At 48.6% G+C, this 19,389-nt stretch overlaps 1 protein-coding gene across 1 annotated transcript in view; it reads right to left on the bottom strand.

The window, feature by feature from the left end:
- GLDN (gliomedin) overlaps positions 1-19,389 on the bottom strand; it is a 43,340-nt gene that overhangs the window by 4,166 nt on the left and 19,785 nt on the right. Inside the window, exons 3-9 of the mRNA XM_084784313.1 lie at positions 12,930-12,947; positions 12,518-12,625; positions 7,557-7,703; positions 6,229-6,348; positions 5,280-5,363; positions 4,892-5,017; positions 3,583-3,733 (exon numbers count right to left, since the gene is read on the bottom strand). Coding sequence (XP_084640439.1) covers positions 3,583-3,733; positions 4,892-5,017; positions 5,280-5,363; positions 6,229-6,348; positions 7,557-7,703; positions 12,518-12,625; positions 12,930-12,947 — 754 coding nt within the window. The remainder of the gene's footprint in view (positions 1-3,582; positions 3,734-4,891; positions 5,018-5,279; positions 5,364-6,228; positions 6,349-7,556; positions 7,704-12,517; positions 12,626-12,929; positions 12,948-19,389) is intronic.

Below are 19,389 nucleotides of genomic sequence, written 5' to 3'. Positions count from 1 at the left end.
TCTTCCTTCAGCTTAGGCATGCGGCCTAATATAGAGCTAGGCTTAGGAGGATAGCTTCCCTACCCAGTCAGCACAGCTCATGTAGAGGAATTTTAACTCACAATATGGCTGCTCTGGCAAGAGACCACACCCTAGGTCTGTGTGATCCAAACAGAATGCAGACACTCTGGGTGGTGGTGGCACACACCTTTAATCCCGGGAGACAGAGGCAAGCAGATCTCTGAGTTCAAGGTCAGCCTGGTTTAGAGCTTAGGTCTAGGCGTGGTGGTACATGCCTTGAATCCCAAACAAAGAAGGTAAACACCTGTGGTTGAAAATGGCGTCTAATTGAGTGGCAGAAAAAGAGAAAGATTTGACAGACTAGGAGGAAGAAAGAGGAAATGGAAGCTACTTAAGGGAGCAGCATAAAGAAAGAGGGAAAGAGAGAAGGCTGTTTTACAGAGACAGGTTGAAGAGAGAACGAGACAGAGAACAAGAAGGAGCCAGAAAATTAGGACAGATTCCCAAAGTTAGTGTGAGGGCAAGCAGAGCAATTTTCAGTCAGAAGCTGAGAGAAGCCAGTTTGAATCAGTCAGCTTGGAGAGGCGTTAGAACCAGAACAGCTGAGTTGTATCAGCCAGCTATGTGCTCGGAAAGAACAAGAGTGAGCTCATTCAGCTGTAAGTCTCAGAGGCTGAACACATTCTAGGCCTAGGTTAGACTGTAGGAAAGCTAGAAGCTTCCAGGATGAGGCCTAGGTTAATCAAGCAAATAGATATAAGTTACTTTTACAAGCTCACCCAAGCCTGACAGTGTTTTGTTGTTGTTGTTGTTGTTGTTTGGGGGTTTTGTTTTGTGAGACAGGGTTTCTCTGAATAACAGCCTTGGCTGTTCTGGAACTCTCTTTGTAAATCAGACTGGCCTTGAACTCACAGAGACCTGCCTGCCTCTGCTGGAATTAAAGGCCTGCACCCCTACACCCAGCTTTTTTGTTTTTGTTTTTGTTTTGTTGAGGCCTGTTAGTGATAAAAGTCTGATTCTGAGCTTCTCAGGAGGCTAAAGTGGAGGATTGTTAAGTGAAATGCCCAAAAGTGACTATTTTTGTCCTAGTGTCCTCTACCTCCACCTTGCACTCCACCTGCCTGCTCCCCAGCCTCCACTGGGCAGCACATCCTGCTGAGCAGAGCCATAGCTTCAGGAGGCCTGTTGTTTTACAAATCAACTCAGCTGACACCCCTTGTCTGTCTCCAGTATGATGTAATTCTGGATTTTCTTTCTTTTTCTTTCTTTCTTTCTTTCTTTCTTTCTTTCTTTCTTTCTTTCTTTCTTTCTTTCTTTCTGTGTAGCCTTGGCTGTCCTTGCTTTGTAGAGCAGGCTGGCCTTGAACTCACATCAATCCACCTGCCTCTGCCTCCCGAGTGAGTGCTGGGATTAAAAGTGTGTGCCACAGCACCCAGCTCTGGGTTTTCTTTATAAACCCTATCCTACCTTGCTTAGCGAGGAACAGTTCTTTGTGATAGGAGTCAATGCTTGGTCCCAGGCATCACAGGTGTCACAGGCAGTGGCACACAACTTTAATCTCAGCACTTGGGAGGCAGAAACAAGTGGATCTTATGAGTTCAAGGCCAGCCTGATCTACAAAGGGAGTCCAGGACAGCCAAGGCTACAGATAGAAACCCTGTCTTGAAAAGCTAAAAACAAAAACAAAAACAAACAAAAAAGGGACTCTTCCCTGGCCTCATCCTTGTGGTGGCATGTAGCTTTCTAGAGCGGTCTACAGCAGTAAGCTCAGGACCTCCCTTTGGCCAAACAGAGAATTTATGAGTATCCTGGGCAAACCCAGCAAGACTGCAGTAGGCCACTGTGGTCTGAGCAACACTACTGCCATCTTTCTCACAGCATCAAACTATGCACTTGGCTCACTGACTGGGTGTTCCTTCCTAGGGTGTATGGGGCAGCTAGAAGAGTCGCTGAGTCCTCCTCTGGGATTCAGGCCATTTGTCTATAATTGTGCCCGAGTTGCTTGCGGGGTCCTGTGGTCTAGGGAAGGTGACCACAGCGGGGAAGGGACTTAGTCTGTGAAGCTGGGGAAAAGGCATCTTCTATGCTGGGGTGAGACTTCCTGGTGGGGGGTGGGGGCTGCTTTGGCGTCACCCAAGCTCTAAAAGGATGCCCAATACATTTCACTGGTTCCCCAAAATTGGACTTTAGTGGAACCACACTTTGCCGTGCTAGTGTGCTGTAAGGAGGGGGTAGGTTATTGCTCAAATTTCCCCAGGGAAAGTGGTTCTCACAATAAAAATTTAAAGTAGAAGACTCTGTGTGTGTGTGTGTGTGTGTGTGTGTGTGTGTGTGTGTGTGTGTGTGTGTGTGTAATATGCTCCCTGGCAAAGACTGTTTCAAGTATGTGTGAGGCCCTGGATTTGACCCCATACCTCAAAAATGAAAACGCCATAACCCCATTTTGTTGTTGTTGTTGTTGTGTTTGTTTGTTTGTTTGAGGCAGGGTTTCTCTGGGCAGCCTTGGCTGTCCTGAACTTGCTTTGTAGACTAGGCTGGCCTTGAACTCATGGAGATCCACCTGCCTCTTCCTCCCTCCCTGAGTGCTGAGATTACAGGCTTGCGCCACCACACATGGCCCAAACCCTATTTTTAAAAAAGTGCTCACTTCTCATTTTAGAGCTTCTTTACCCCAGAACTCCCCTGTTCCCACAACTGTGGCCCCTGGGAACATGGTAGCTGGGAGCTATAAGCTGAACAGACATTAGGCGGCAGGGTGTCTGGTGTAGGAGGTAAGTTCTTTCTTCTACCAGTACCTAAAATGGTGGGAAGATGACCCAGAGAAGAGATGGCGGGAGAATGGGAGAGGAGAGGGCATTTCCTGCCTTGGCTATCCTCCAAGCCAAACTGGCTGAGTCTGCTTCCAAAAGGTCATTATGGCAGGGTATGTTGACTGCTGACCTTTCCTCACAGAAGGAGGGGGTAGCAAGGGTCATGGGTCCTTCACTTGAGTGTCCAGCCACCCTCCCAACCAGTTGTATGCAGTTCTGCCCTAGTTGCATGTGGCCTTGGGTCCTTGAGGAGGAGCTAGAGTATGTAGGAGGCGAAGGGCTAGGGGAAAGGGACAGCCATCATTCGTGCTGGCTGCTTTAAGGTCGCCTATGCTCCTGCTTGCCACCCTTCGCCCATTGCTTGGTAAGGAAGCCTAATAAACTCTGGTTTAGCAGACTGAATTTTGGTGGCATCAAGCCTCTGTTTGTCATTGGGACTTGCGGGCAGAAGGATAGATGTTGTTTTAAAGTCTCCCCAGGGGAAGAATCTCAAAAACATAACTTGGCTTAAGAAAAAGAAGCAAACCCCCTATGTCAAAGAATGAGCCTTTGTGCCAGGAAAGCTCTGACTGCTGGCTTCCTGTCTCAAAGGACGCGAGACCCCACCACGGCCACAACTCCACGTCTCCTTCTCCTTGTTTTCCATTTCCCACGGGTCCACATCAGCAACAAACGCAGACCCCAGGCAGGAGCCAGGGCACTGCCTCTGAACAACTGCAGGAGACCCTGTGAGGAGACCCGCAGGGCACAGAGGTAGGTCAAGGCAGCTCACCTCACGATGGTGTTGGAGCCCCCTTTGTGGTAGTAGAGAGAGTTATTGTAGACGGCATGCCCGCAGCCATGGAAATAATGCGGGAGGTGAGTGAGGGTAAAACTGCTGTTGAGGAGTGCTGGCAGGTCCTTGAACTCCTTCACCATGATGCCTGCGGGAGGGAAGGCGGAAACTGTTACCCACTGCAATCATACATCCAGGCCACCAGAGGTCAGGCTACGGCGAGAACATCTGTCCCCTTCCACCTACCCCACTCTGTAGTATTTATAAAATCAAGCCTGTCCCAAGAACAAACACTTGGTGCTTGTATAGCTACTGCTTGCTGCCTCCTGCCCCTCCCTACCCGCCAAGCCCAACCCTCCCACTGCTCCCTTACAGCCCCCCACCCCCCACCCAATGCTCCCTTACAGCATTTCTCTTTTCCTTTGAGCCCCAAACCCTCAGCTTGGTAAACAGGGGTCACTACTGAACTGGTCAGTCAGTGTTGATAAAATAAAGGAGTGGCTCTTAGCTTTTTGTCAACAGTATGTACCATCAGACTCTTCTGGAATGAGGCCGCTCTTACTGATCACTTCAACTACATCCTTTGGGGGACAGGATGACCAGTTTGGACATGAGGAGGCTGAGAGATGGCTCTTTGCTTTCTTCCCTGGGCTCCATCCAACAATTATGTGGGAGAGATGGCCAAAAAGTACTCTCACGGGACAGTATCAGACTCAGAGAACAATGCACTGTGCACACGGAATTTGTCCTTGATACCTAAGGCCACATCATCCTGGGCACACAGCAGACCTTACAGCCAAATGGTTAGTGCTTGCATGGCATCATTTGTCTCTTATAGTGCTTGCGTGTTATGGACTGGGGGATAAAACCTTGCCATGCCCTGTATTTCCTTCCGGCTACTGTGTTAAAACTGGATAGTTTACATGGTTGTGGTCAAGTCCCTGGGACCTAAACTACAAAGCTTGCAGCCAACACATTTAAACTGGGAACGTGTTCTCCCCATGTAGCTGTGCTTTCTTGTTTTTCTTTTTTCTTCCCCCACCCACTCACCCAGATCAGGGTCTCTCTGTGTAGCCTTGGCTGTCCTGGACTCGCTTTGTTGACCAGGTTGGCCTAAAACTCACAGGGAGAGTGCTGGCATGAAAGGTGTGTGTCACCACTGCCCAGCTTAGTTGTCACTCTAAAATACAGAGCCTTATACTAGTGGGGGATCTCAGACACATAGGTATAGGATACGCTTGAAGGTAGGCAGCAAATATGATTACAACACAGAATGGACCGTCTCTGGGGGAGTGGGGGGAAGTACCTGAAAAATGTTCCGTCATCCAAATACGGTCATCACTCTTGTTAGCAGACTCTCTTATCCAAGTCCCAAAAGTCTCTCTAACTTTTAGTACTTGGGTTGGAGTTCCAATGGAAGAGATCATGGATTCTGTCAGAAGAAAAGAAGAGTTACTTGCCGGACAGTTGAGGCATCCGGTTTTGAATCTCCAAGCAGAATTTTTTGTGTGTGGTGTGGGGGGACCGAATTTAGGACTAGTGAAGCCCAGGGGCCCTGAGGCACACCCCAGCCAGGGGCCCTGAGGCGCACCCCAGCCAGGGGCCCTGAGGCACACCCCAGCCAGGGGCCCTGAGGCGCACCCCAGCTCAGGGGCCCTGAGGCACACCCCAGCCAGGGGCCGGCGTCTCTGTACCTGTTTGTGGAGAGTGGTGTTCGTTCACTTGCTCGTCAGCTTTCCCCACCAAGGTATCATCATTTGGTATGACGCACGTCTCACCTACAAAGACAACAATCAAAGCAGATGCCGCTGTCACAATGGAGTTAAACAGCTTTATATCTATAACCTCCACTTCCTCACAAAGTCCCAAATATTTCTGTTATAAGGTTTCTATCATGTTCCTTGGTTGCTTGCTTTTTTAGCACTCCCAACCAGTGTTTCACTCTGGTAGCTGGATCCTTTCCCCGGAAACATCTAGAAAGAACACTATTCTGAACAATGTAGGTGTTTAGAGAAAGCCAGGGTCCTCCTCTATGTCTGTTGCTGAAATGACAGCTCAAGTTGTGCCTTGTGGTTTAAGACAAGCAAGGCATTCTGGGTAACCTCTCATGTTCTAAATCCACTATAGAAATATTTTCCATTATTACGATCCTTTGCTTCTAAGAAACTTTTGACCTGAGCTGGACCAGGTAGTTCCTTGGGTGTCTGTTTTCCATCTGTAAGTTAGAAACGAGCATGCTGACAGCCTAGGATAGTCATGGGAATCAGAAGAACTGAGTACTTAGCACCATGCCTGGCAGGATTGTCAGCACTCAAAACTTGACGGCAGAGGATTGCAGCTATCGCTTAATGGTAGACACAGGGCTCTGCATTCAGCCCCCTCACCCCCACCCCCCCCACCCCCCCCACACACACTGATAGTGAGGGATGGAAAGGCTCCAGGGAGAGGGGGAGGGAGCAGGGGAGGGGGTGAGAGGGAGAGGAAGAGGGGGAAGGAGAGGGAGAGGGAGAGGGCCTGTCCTTAGTCCTCTTTCCCAGGCTCAGACTTCCCATGAGCCTATTGCAGGGACGAGTCCCAGTTAAGACAAAGTCTGGAAGAAGATCTCATTAGCATAACGAGTGTATTCCTTGGGGGCTTGGTGACCTGGACACTGGCTGTTGAACATGTTTTGCTGCCGAGAGCCTTTGGATCTTCTGCTTCCAGGAGGTCCTGGAGGCCCTGGGGGGCCAGGGGGGCCAGGGGGGCCTTGGTCACCTTTGGCACCTAGAGAGGAGGAAAGGGAGAAACTGATGGAAGTGTTTCCTACAGAGACAGTTTCCCTCCTGTTAGGGAAAGCTAAGCGAGCTGCTTTGCAGTCCCACTGTGTGCACCCCTCCCTAGAGATGACAGGTTAGTGCTGCCTTTACTGAGTTAAAGGCACCACAGTAGGGCCTGGTGATTCGCTATATGCAGGATCTGTGACAAGAGTTTTGTCAGCCTTCCCTCCATTCCTCCAAATCCCTCTGAGAGCTGGACTTCTGTCACTGCAGTGCCGGGCATCCCAAATCTGGCGTCCTAAAATCCCAGAGGAACTCTTTCCTTCTTCCCCCTCCTCTGCCTCCTTTTCTTCCTCTACTTCTTCCTCACCTTCCTCCTTTGCCTCACCCCGTCCTTCTCGTGCTAGGGAATTATTATTATTATTATTGTTGTTGTTGTTGTTGTTGTTGTTGTTGTTGTTGTTATTTCATTTTGGTTTTTTTGAGACAGGGTTTCTCTGTGTAGTCATGACTCACTTTGTAGACCAGGCTGGACTCGAACTCACAGTAATCCACCTGTCTCTGCTTCCCGAGTGCTGGGATTAAAGGCGTGCGCCACCACTGCCCCACTACACCCCCTATCTTCTACAGACCTTGATTACCACCCAATCCCAGAGACAATCCGAATGCCTGTGGGGAGACTGGTCACCCATCACTTGACAGCCAGGTAGGAAAAGCACTGCTGAGTGTGGTGGACCAGCTGTGAGCCTCATTAGACTGCACACGGTGTGACCTTGGTCTTACCGCATAATCAAACTTGGAGCAACCCTGCAGCCTCAGCCCGTCCCTGCTTGGGACTACAGATGGGAGCCACCACACCCTACCAACCAAGATGAAAGAGTTAAATTACTCTTGCAGGATACTGGCCAGGCTCAGACTTGCCCCTATGGAGAATCACGCACACCTTTGAAAAATGCAGACTGCCAGGCTGAGCACAGCTACAGTCCCAGCATGTGGGAGGTGGAACAGGAAGACTGGACAAGGCCAGTCTCTGCTACATAGCAAGTTCCAGGCTAGCCTGGCCTGCAGAAGACTCTGTCTCAAATAAACAAGGAAGGAAAGAATTCCAGAACCTGCTGCAAAGCAGAGGTCCAGAGAAGAAGAAAGCCACCCGAGCAGCCCATGGGTTGGCGGGACAGGCCACTGCGCCCCAGTGTCAGGAGAACCCCAGCCTACCTGTCAAAAGCACATCATTGGACACATCTCCTTTGTCCCCCTTTTCCCCCTTCTGCCCTACTGGGCCCTCATTTCCGGGGGAGCCCAGTTCACCAGCATCTCCCTTCTCCCCCTTCTCCCCTGGATTTCCCGTGGCTCCAGGTAACCCTGTGAGAAGAGGAAAAAAAAAAAAGGATGTATTAACTTGTGTACACAATTCCGGTTGGTTCACATCTTTTTTCCCACCCAGACAGGGTTTCTCTATGTAGCCTTGACTGTCCTAGACTTACATTGTAGACCAGGCTGGCCTCAAACTCCTGCCTCGAAATCAAGCTGCACAGTTCCCCTTTGGTTTTTTTTTGTTGTTGTTGTTTTGTTTTGTTTGGGTTTTGGGGTTTTTTTTGGTTTAGTTTGGTTTGGTTTGGTTTGGTTTTTCAAGTCAGGCTTTCTCTGTGTAGCCCTGGCTGTCCTGTACTCACTTTGTAGACCAGGCTGGCCTCAAACTCACAGCGGTTCACCTGCCTCTGCCTTCCGAGTGACGGGATTAAAGGTGTGCACCACCAAGCCTGGCTTTATTTATTTATTTATTTATTTATTTATTTATTTATTTTTGTTTTTTCGAGTCAGGCTTTCTCTGTGTAGCCTTGGCTGTCCTGGACTCACTGTGTAGACCAGGCTGCCCTCAAACTCACAGCGGTCCACCTGCCTTTGCCTCCCAAGTGCTGGGATTAAAGGCATGCGCCACCATCCCGGCTTCTTAGTCCATATTTTATCTGAAGGAGACTGGATGGACAGTTGCTACAGAGTTCCCCTGAACAGTGCCAAGAGTCACTGACACATTCTGAAGATTTTATACAACCTGCAGTCAGCAGGGCTCAGGGAGATGCTATCTGCTGCTTACAGGAGGCTTTCCAGCCCTTCATTCTACCTCAGGAGCATGTCTGCACCGTCATCTGGTTTCCCTTCCTTTATCTTCTCCTCCTTCACTTGCCTTTTATTTATTTCTCAAAAAGGCTACATGCGCAATAGGAACATGTTCATTTCATAATGTAGCCCTACCGGAGCCTTTGCTTGGGGATATGTTTTGTCTCATAGCTGGGGCGTGCATGGCCATTTTTCAGTTTTTGGTAAAAGACAGCAGGGGGTGGTTTGTCTGCATCATGTAATCTGTCTTTGCCGTGTGTGTGTGTGTGTGTGTGTGTGTGTGTGTGTCTATCTGTGTGTGTTTGTGTCTATGTATGTGTGTATCTGAGTGTCTATGTATGGGTGCGTCTGTGTGTGTCTATATCTATGTGTATATGTGTGTCTATGTGTGTATCTGAATATGTATGGGTGTGTCTGTGTGTGTCTGTATCTATGTGTATATGTGTGTCTATGTATGTATGTGTCTATGTATGTACATGTGTCTGTGTGTATCTGTGTGTCTATGTATGTGTGTCTGTGTCTATGTGTGTGAGTGTGTCTATGTATGTATGTGTCTGTGTCTATGTGTGTGTCTCTGTGTGTGCATGTGTCTGTGTGTGTCTGAGTGTCTATGTATGAGAGTGGTGTGTGTGTCTATGTATGTGTGTATCTGTATGTGTGTGTGAGTAAGTGTATGTGAAGGCCACATGTCAATATCAGGTATATTCTACCACTCTTTACCTTATTGTTTTTTATTTATTTATTTTGGCTTCTCAAGACAGGGTCTCTCTGTGTAGCCTTGACTGTCCTGGACTCACTTTGTAGACCAGGCTGGCCTCAAATTCACAGTGATCCACCTGCCTCTGCCTCCCAAGTGCTGGGATTAAAGGCATGCACCACCATGCCTGACCACCTTATTGTTTTTAATAAAAAATAAAAAATAAAAAGCTGGGCAACTCTCTTTCAGTTCAAGGCCAGCCTGGACTCAAACATAGTGAGTTCCAGGCCAGCCAGGACTATGTAGAGAGACCCTGTCTCAAAACAAAACAACAACAGCAAGGGCTTACTGTGTATACTGGGGGGTGCGGCGGCAAGGTGTGCATATATGGAAGGCAGAGGACAGCCTGCAACAGGCAGATCTTTCCTTCTACCATGTGGGGCCTGGGGCTTGAACTCAGGTCATCAGATTTGTACAGAAAGCATCTTTACTGTTAAGCTATATTGTTGGCCTCATCTTGCTTTTTGAGACAGGGTCTCTTTACTGGGTCTCACTCTTGCTGCTTTATCTGAACTAGCTGAGTAGCAGCAAGGAGCCTTCAGTCTGCCCTTGCCATGCTCCAGTTAGGAATACAGGGATACACTACTGTGCCTGCTTTTGTGTTTTAGCTATCACACGTGGCAAAGCATCCTCTGTTGGTAATTCATCTTAGCTACCCACTGGCACCACCCAACCATAATTCACTATGGTTAGGTCAGCGCTGCCAGCCTTGCAACAGGGACACTGCCACCCAGCATGACCTGCAGCCTGGTATTATCTGTCCCCTGACTCTTCACACTGGGTTTGAGTTACAAACTGCTAGAGAAGAAATGACATTCTATCCCTGACTAACTCTTCTATAACAGGGTCCTGTTTGCTCAAAGCTGTCCAGGAAGTCAGGCTTTTTCTTCTAGGAGTATTGCCTGTCATAGGGTATAAATCCACCCGCTAATCAAAATAAATGGTATTGACTACATTTTGTTCAAGGACAGACAGATAGACCGAGGCAGTGTTATATTCTCATTTCTGCATGCATGCATGCATTCTTCACTCATATGGGTCTTAACTAATAGATTCAGCCTTCTCAGGCCGATACTGTAGAGGAATATTTGGAATTAAAAGTACAATACAGTTGTAACACTATTTCCTCTATCTTAGGGTAGGAGGAGCTCTGTGATTTCAAGACCAGCCTGGTCTACAAAAGCAAGTCCAGGACAGCCAGGGCTGCAGAGAAACCCTGTTTCAGAAAGCTGAAAACAAAACAAAACAAAACAACAACAACAACAATAAAAAACAATAAGGTGAAAAGCAGTAGAAAAAGATACCTGATATTGACACATACACACACGCACACAGAGACACAGACACAGAGAGACACAGATGTACACAGAGACACACACTCACACACAAACACAGTCATACACACATAGACACACCACACACACACACACACACACACACACATACACAGATGCACAGATAGACACACACACACACACAAATACGCGCACGCACACACACACACGCACACAGCAAAGACAGATTGCATGATGCAGAGAAACCGCCCCTTACTGTCTTTTACCAAAAACTGAAAAATGGCATGCACGCCCCAGCTATGAGACAAAATACATCCTCAAGCAAAGGCTCCGGTAGGGCTACGTTGCGAAATGAACATTTTCCTGTTGCTCATGTGAGGAATGTTTGTGCCTTTCCTTTTGTTGGGGGCCCTGGCCGGTGCCTTTCAGTGAACGTTCAGAAGGAGGAGGGGAAGCGTCCCTTTGTCCCCATGGAGCCTAGTCAGCTTTGTCACTTCTGAACCATCATCTGGACAAGTACCTGCCACATAAGCATGGCTTCCAGAAATTAATGAAACATCCTCTCTTCCTTGTGGTTTGCACAGGGACCTGGCTGCTTAATTACATGTCTTCGAGGCCAGGGCTGTGTCCCATGGTGCTCCGCACCCCAAGCCTAACCCCAGAATAGTCCTTTTCTAGCCTTGCTCACACGTTTGATGTCTTCCCAGGATAAACCAGATGGCTGCACATTCTTGCATCATTATTCTGTGCTGATGAGCATCAGCAGTTATAATTAGTGTCCTGCTCTGTAATTCCAGTCCTAATTGCTGGCCTGGTGAGGTCGGAGTGGACTTGGATGCTGTCTGTGCACAAGTCGGTGGGCTTGCCGAGGGCAGAGGTGCTCAACGCGTCTCTCTTCTCCACTGGCCCTCACTTAGCTAGCTGATGGAGATAGGCCCAGAGCTGCTAGGAGGCGGAGCTGCCAGAGGTGCTGCTAGGGGGAGTGGTACTGGTTAGTGCCTCTCCTAGCCCAGGACCTGTCCAGCGTTGCGGAGCTAAGAGGCTGCACATAGAAAGCCTCATAGAGTCTGGCTAAGATCAACCACTCTCTGCTTTTTTGTTTTTGTTTTTGTTTTTCTAGACAGGGTTTCTCTGTGTACCTTTGGCTGTCCTGGACTCCCTTTGTAGACCAGGCTGGCCTCGAACTCGCAGTGATCTGCCTACCAAGTGCTGGGATTAAAGGTGTGTGCCACCATGCCCGGCTCACTCTCTGGCTTTTTACTAGTGGTCTTGCCCGACAGAAAAAAAAAGCCCAAAGTCTTTCCTTTCAGTGTCTGCAAGTCCCCGCCAGTATACACGCCAGTCTTCTCCTCCTTTTTTAGTTTTTATTTTTTTGGTTTTTTGAGACAGGGTTTCTCTGTGTAGTCTTGACTGCCCTAGACTCACTTTGTAGACCAGGCTGGCCTCGAACTCACAGCAATCTGCCTGCCTCTGCCTCCCAAGTGCTGGGATTAAAGGCGTGTACCACCACCGGCCAGCTTTTAAGCTTTCTTAAGAGAGAAACATAAGTTAAGTGCCAGGCTTGGGGAGGCCTAAGTGTTGCAATGGGAGCTGGCGTCCTAGTCGTGATAATCCTCCATAAAGGCTGCCATGAGTCCCTTGAGGGTCAACCAAACACAGCAAGCAGCTGGAAAGAAGGTGGCAACAGAAAGCAAAAGCAGAGGCCAAGTCTTGAATGCACATGGGTGTGGGCACATGAGGGTCACACAGCCTGTTCCCAGACATCTTCAGCTGCAGAAAGAGGAGTCAGTCCCTAGGAAGCTGACTCCTCCGTTCTGATATAAACATTTGGACCAGAAAGACGATGCCTGGCATCTCAACACAGCAACTCCAAGGTGGGAGTTACATCAGCATCTCATGCAGAGCGTGAAGTGCCCCGCCTCCACACAGTACCTCCCAGTTCTGCCCATCTGAGCGGTCACGGAGGAAAGAAATAAAGAAATTAACTGGCAGAACTGCCCAATTACCCATTTTTCCTCTCTTCCCATTGGCTCCTTTTTCGCCTTTTGGGCCCTGGAGACCAGGTTGTCCATCCGATCCGTTGTGGCCAGGTAACCCACCAGCTCCTGGGGGCCCTGTGCCAAGCATCAAACAGGAACAGTTAAAGACCTCTTCACTGAAGGTGATGTGATTCCCTTTAGCTAGTGAGACACCCACCATCTATGCCATTTCCCACATCTTTCTGCTTTTTTCCTGGCATCCTTCAGGAAGAGGTGTAGGTGGGGGAAGGGTCTCAAGTCAGGGCTACAGAAAAGGATGTGGATGCTGGTGGGATGCCTCCTCACCCTTCCCCCTCCACAGTATCTGGTCCTTGGATCCTGGGATGCCAGCCTCCCATAGCAGCCCCTTGAACTAGGAAAATGCAAAATGGGTACCTACCTGGTGGGCCAGGTGGGCCTACAACAGAAAAGAGAATTTAGACAATAAGCCGTAGGAGACTGAAAGAGAAACCAGTACCACAGACTCTTTTCCTCCTTAAAACGTCTTGGTTACATGCTAAGAAAATAACCCCGCATGGCTTATTATTTATAACTTATCATGTTTCCCCCCACCACAAAGGCCTTAAATATAACAGCAAAGACTCGTTCCCCAATCAAACCATTTTTGCTTACATTTCAACAGACCTGGAATAGTTTCTGGGCTGGTTTCAATATAGATTCATACATTAACTGTCTTCAAAAAGGTCAAAGTGATGATTTGGGGCCAATGGAAGCACACATTCCTGTGCAGCCCTGGTATAGGGCAGTGTCAGCACATGGAGGTTCTGTCACATCAGAGCAGAGCATGGACTGTCACTAGAACGTTTCCAAGAGCTCCCACCCCCAGCCCCAGCCAACTTGTCTCCTCTAGGCCACTGAGGAGTAACCCTAGCACATGCTGGCTTGACGGGCCTGTATTTTGTTGCAAGAAATGGCCTGAGAAAGTCTGAGAGCTCAGGTCAGGTGACAAATACATTCTTCAGAGTGAAATGATCCAAGGGCCTAAGAGGCTTGGATGAATCATTTACACAGAACCGAGCAATGATTTGGCTTTCAGAACGGGCATGTCTCATTGTTGGCTAGACTGAGCGCTTGGGCGAGCCGGTGAGGCTGGAACATGAGAGGGACTGGGTTCCTGGTCCTTCTCTAGATAAAGCACGATGATTCCCCATCAGACCCCTTGACCCCTCAGTTGGCAAGCATTTCTAAACATGCACCATGCAAGCCAAACTCCACTAAGAAGTCTCCATACTGGTATCTGTTGTGTTCATAGTCGATGTGACGATGGTAGAGTCTTTGAAACCACAGAGCAATATGAGAACTCAATAAAGAAATAATCCCCAGGCTACTGGGGGAAGTTTCTGGACATGCTGAAGTCTGGGAAGAGCTCCCAAGAAGGTGATCTTTGGGCTATGGTCCTGAAGAAATGACAGGACTAAAAGGTCAGCATACATGGGGCCAACATCTCATGCAGAGGACAGATAGAACCAGGGAACTATTATGGTTCAGGATGGGAGTTAGAATAAAAGAACCGGCCATGCTTGTGTGAGTGGAGATGGGGTTGGACAAGGCAGTCGGAGGGACGGCCAGGTAGAAGCACTCGAATGCCAGGACAAGACGCATAGACTCTGAGAGGCGAGTTCTTGGGCAGAGTCAGTTCCTGGGATATCAGTTGTAGGTCTGAGATGTTCTTTGTAGCTGGAAGATGAAAACAGCTAAGTTAAGTGAGCTAGAGACAGGTGAGGAGCACAGAGAAATGGAGAGGGCCATGCTGAGGAGGAAGTACGGAGACCTTGGGGGTGAAAGTTGGGCAAAGCTGTGGGTAAATGTGACTGTCGAGTGGCAGAAAAAGCTAGAAACTCAAAGAGTATATGCACGGAGTAAGGAAGACTCCACATCCATTTGGAATTGGGTGGGAGAAGTTTAGACAAATGGATCCTAGGACATTAATGAATAGAGTCTAGGGACATAGAATTCTTGGAAGCGTAGGTGTCTGGGAGTGGCTTTCAAAATGCCGTGACTTCCAGGGATTGCTGGCCATTCACAATAGCCGCAGAAGTTTTTTTTGAGGAGATAAATCTAACCAAGCAAGTGAAAGACTTGTGTAATAAAAACTTTAATAAAGTGAAGCCGATATCAGAAGATGGAAATATCTCCCATGCTCACGATCACTTAATGTAGGATTAATATAGTGAAAATAGCAATATACAGATTCAATGCAATCCCCTTCAAAATTCAAAAACAATTCTTTACAGAAATGACAGGACAATTTTCAGTTTCCTATGGAAACATAAAACAAACAGGATAAGTAAAACAATCTTGAATCATAAAAAACAAACAAACAAACAAAAAACCAAAAAAAAAAAAACCCAAACAAAAAACAAAGCTGAGTGTGGTGTCGCACTTTAATCCCAGCATTTAGGAGGGAAAGACAGGTGGATCACTGTGAGTTCGAGGCCAGCCTGGTCTACACAACCAGTCCAGGACAGCCAAGATTACATAGAGAAACCCTGTCTCGAAAAACCAAAACAACAACAACAACAAAAACCCAACAAACAAAACACCAAACTGTTTGCTCAATTTCAATTTGTACTACAGAACTATAGTAATAAAAGCAGCGTGGTATTAGCATAAAGCAGACATTGATCAATGGTATTGGGCTAAAGACCCAGACATAAGTCTACACCCCTATGGATGAGATTTCTGACGAGGAAGCCAGAAATACACACTGGAAGAGAGAGAGAGAGAGAGAGAGAGAGAGAGAGAGAGAGAGAGAGAGAGAGAGAGAGAGAGAGAGAGAGAGAGAGAGAGAGAGAGAGAGAGAGAGAGAGAGAGAGAGAGAGAGAGAGAGAGAGAGAGAGAGAGAGAGAGACAGCATCTTCAGCAAATGGTGCTGGCCAATCTGGACGGCTGCGTGTTAGAAAAACACAAGTAGGTTCCATATTTATCACCCTGTGCAAAACTCAGCTCCAAACGGATCAAGGACCTCAACACAGGGCTAGATATTCCGAACAGTGGGGAATGGCTTTGAACAGACGAAACACAAACGGCTGAGAAATACGTACACACTTAGCATCTTTGGTCACGTCAGGGAAATACAGATCAAAACTACTCTGAGATTTCATCTTACACCAGCCAGAATGGCCAAGAGCAATAAGACAAATGGCAGTGCATGCTGGTAGAGACTCGGGGAAAGTATAGCACTTCCTCATGGCTGATGGGAGTGCAAATCTGTACAGCCACTGCGGGAATCAGAGTGGAGATTCCTCAGGAAGCTGGGAAGACATCTAACCCCCATCCAGCTGTACCACTCTCACAAATACACAAAGGACTCTACACCCTACCACAGGGACTAGGAGAGAGCCAGAAAGGACTGTTCTGTTAAAGGAACACTTCAATAAAGTGATTCCTAATCACGTTCTACTATGGCTACAGATCAGTATCTCGCACAGCCACCATCAAAGAAGCTTCCTCCCGCAGCAGATGGGAACAAACAGACCCACAGCTGGACTGTGTGTCAAGACTCAAGAGACCTTAGAACACTCAATTATAAAATGGAACTTCTTCATTAATCCCCTCCCCTTGGGGCTCAGGGAACTGTATGGAAGAGGAGGCAAAAAGAGTGGAAGAGGCAGAGGAGTTGTGTGACTCCAAGGAAACAGTGTCTTCCAGGCACAGCAGGATGGAAGCACACACGAACCCACAGAGATGGGGCAGCATACACAGGGCATATGTAGGTTCGAGCCAGGTAGGGCTCACCCCGACATGATTGCTGCAGTCTCCTGGAAGCTCCTAATGCCTGTGCGTCTGTGTGTGTGTGTGTGTGTGTGTGTGTGTGTGTGTGTGTGTGTGTGTGTGTTGTTCTTAAGGGGCTACACATCTCTGTTATTGAGATGGGGGGGGTCTCTCATTGGCAGCAATCATGTCGGGGTGAGCTTTAGGGAGGCGTCCTCAGGGCCCACATGCTTGGGACGGGTTAGCTCTACACAGTCTTCTAATGAATTTCTTATGGCACAGTTCCCTGAACGCCACTGACACCCTGGCTACTGCTCTGTTTGAATCCAGAGACTCTCCTACTATGCTTCTTAAAGGTAAATATCTGTGTGCTATTTGGAGAACTTAGTTCATTCTGGGTTGAGAGTAAGGCCTAGCACCTGCATTTTCACCAGGTACCCAGCCTCCTGCCCCCCCCCCCCCCCCCCCCGTGAACGGCATGCATGGCCGTAGATCCCCTAATATGAGGTAACAGTTTTCTAGAGAAATATTAAGTCATCATCAGTACATCCTTAAAAGTGTCCCTGTGAAAGTGGGGTCCCTGGAGAGTGGAGTTTCCCTTGGGAAGTGCAGCATGTGTGGCCTTGGCCTGTAAGACTTCAGAGCCATGCAAACACTCTCTTCTTGAGTACCTGATGCCTGCGTGGAGGTGACAGGTCTGAGGTAGCAGCAGCATGGTGCCCTGAATTACCAGAGGAAGCAAAACTGGGAGGGTGATTCAAGTGTCACTGGCCTTTTCGAAGTGAAAACTTTTGGTGCGTTAAGCCGTTGAAGTCTTAACTGTCTGTTAACCAAAGCACGGCTTAATGTGTATTGGCAAACATACACCTCCAGCTGTACAATGATCTGGCACATTCCATACTGTCGCCGTTTCTCAAGTAGTGGCCTTCTACTGGTAGAAACGGAAGACTCTGAAATGACAATAAAGAAGCTATGGCCTCAAGATCGGGCACACTGGCCAAGGATAATTCTGCAGGCTTCTGGACTACCTGGCTCCACCCTACAGTGGCCATCTCAAATCAAGGGGCAGAGAACTGTCCCTCAGGATCGGAACCCCCCTCCAGAGATCGCGCTGCCCACCCAACCCACGGCGCCCGTGAGGACAGCGGAAGACCACAGAGGAAGCACCCCTACATTCCCAGTCTGATGGAGAAGGAAATAAAGACTCAGACTCACCAGAAACACCTCAGATGGTGCCGCCTGGGGCTGCTGTTTTAGAGAGAGTTAAAGGGAGGCCCTACTCTGCAGACCTGAGCAAACCTGGGGTCTGCAGCTCCAACTCTTTCTCCTTTCCAGCAAGGGGCTCCCCCAGGGTATGGCTTTTCTGCTTGTGCAATTGCTTCCCAACTTCTTTATACTTTTTGAGAAAGTTTTTTTTTTAAAGATGAGTCTACTATAATATCGGGCCTTTCCCTGGGGCCTGAGGCCAGCTCTACCTAGAACACTCTCCTGCCGGAATCCACACTGGTCTGTGGACCGAGGGCGTCTGCCTGCCAACGTTGGCCAGGCCAGTCCTGGGGTCTGTCGTTCATCCTTCAGTCACCACCCCCAACACAGTCTGTCCCGACGCAACTACTCGCTTTGCGACTTACACTTTTCCTGCTTAAGTTTTTAATTGAAGACCTTCTGTGCAAAAGGAGATTCGATTTCAAGCGGGCAGGAAAGAAGAAAGTGCTGGCTTCTGAGAGGTGAGGGGGAAAAAAAATTGCCTCCTCAACCCATTTCTACCATTGTCGCTTTCTCATCGCCCTCCTCTAAGTGGTCTCAATAGCTTCCTCCCGCACACTCACCATGAGCTTGCCTCTCGGGGCCTCTCTCTAAAAATAAGAAAGAGGCTTTTTCTCTGCGCCTCTCAAGGCCTTTGTGCTGGTCACTCCATGCATCTCAGCATTTCTGTAGCATTCATTACTGTCACCTGTGGGGGCTCTGAAGCGGGGGGCTCCCGCAGATGGAAGGAAGGCGCTTACACCACTAGAGTTTCTGCACAAAAGCCTGGGTTTTCTGAAGACATTTCATTTTCTGTGAGGGCCGAATGCCACTTAAGTAATTCAATTAGCATTATCCCGAGAAGCCTCCGGGATTGCAGCTTTTCTCTCGGAGGCCAAAATAAAGGGGACAGGAGTTAGCCTGGGAGTTGAGGCTCTGCCTTTATTTCCTCACTCACGTAAGCCACAACGTCATCTTTTTTGACAAACTCGCTCTCGAGTGAGCAGAGAAACTGAGGCAAATGCTGAGAAAGCTGGCCAGGCGCCTGACACAGAGGCACTGGTTGTTCTGCAGGACCTCTTTACCCTGTGAGGTGCTTAGGTACTCTCACCAGCAGCTCCAGAGTCCCAGCAAAAGTCTTTGTCCTCAGGGTGTCGCGAGCATCTTTTAGAGTCCATGGGAGAGTTCGTTCACTCCATCTCCCTCGTTTTGATGGAAATGTGTCAGGCTCTTTAGTACAGGTCAGAGTGTCCCTTGGCTTAGGAGGCAGTGAGGGTGACTATTCTGATCCTGGGTTCTCCTTTGCCCACCACAGGACCTGTCGCTAAGGGGACATGTACGCATCTGTAAACCCAGTACCCAGGAGGCTGGCCAAGGAAGACAGTCACATGTCTGAGGCTAGGCTGGTCTACGTAGCCAAAGCCTATCTTAAAAACAAACAAAATCAACCTCCCTCCCCTCAACAAAACAAAACACCCACACATAACATCTTTTCCATGTGTCCCCGCGCCACTGAGAAGCGAGAACAAGGTGTATGGCCGGACTTTAAGCCCACCTCGCACATGGAATCCAGCACAAGAGACGGTTCCTAAAAGAGGCTCAGCAGATATTGTGCCTGTGGTGCGAGCCGGATGCCCTGAATTTGATCTTCAGATTCTACATAAAGGTGGAAGGACAGAACCAACTCTGTACAGGTGTCCTCTGACCCCTGACAATGCATGGCATGGCATGCACACATCCCACCCCCCACATCACACACAGACACAAAGGTAATGAATTCAAAAGAGAAAAGCAGTGCTTGGTGACTGCCCAGCACATTCGTCCGGACCTGTCAGCTTATGCTGCACATCTGCTTCAGGGAGATGATTACATCTGCTGCA

This window comes from Acomys minous (assembly GCF_964271855.1).
Source record: "Acomys minous genome assembly, chromosome: 5".
In the NCBI taxonomy this organism is placed as follows: Eukaryota; Metazoa; Chordata; class Mammalia; order Rodentia; family Muridae; genus Acomys; species Acomys minous.
Note: the sequence above shows the minus strand (reverse complement) of the source record. Positions and strands in the feature narration are given on the sequence as shown.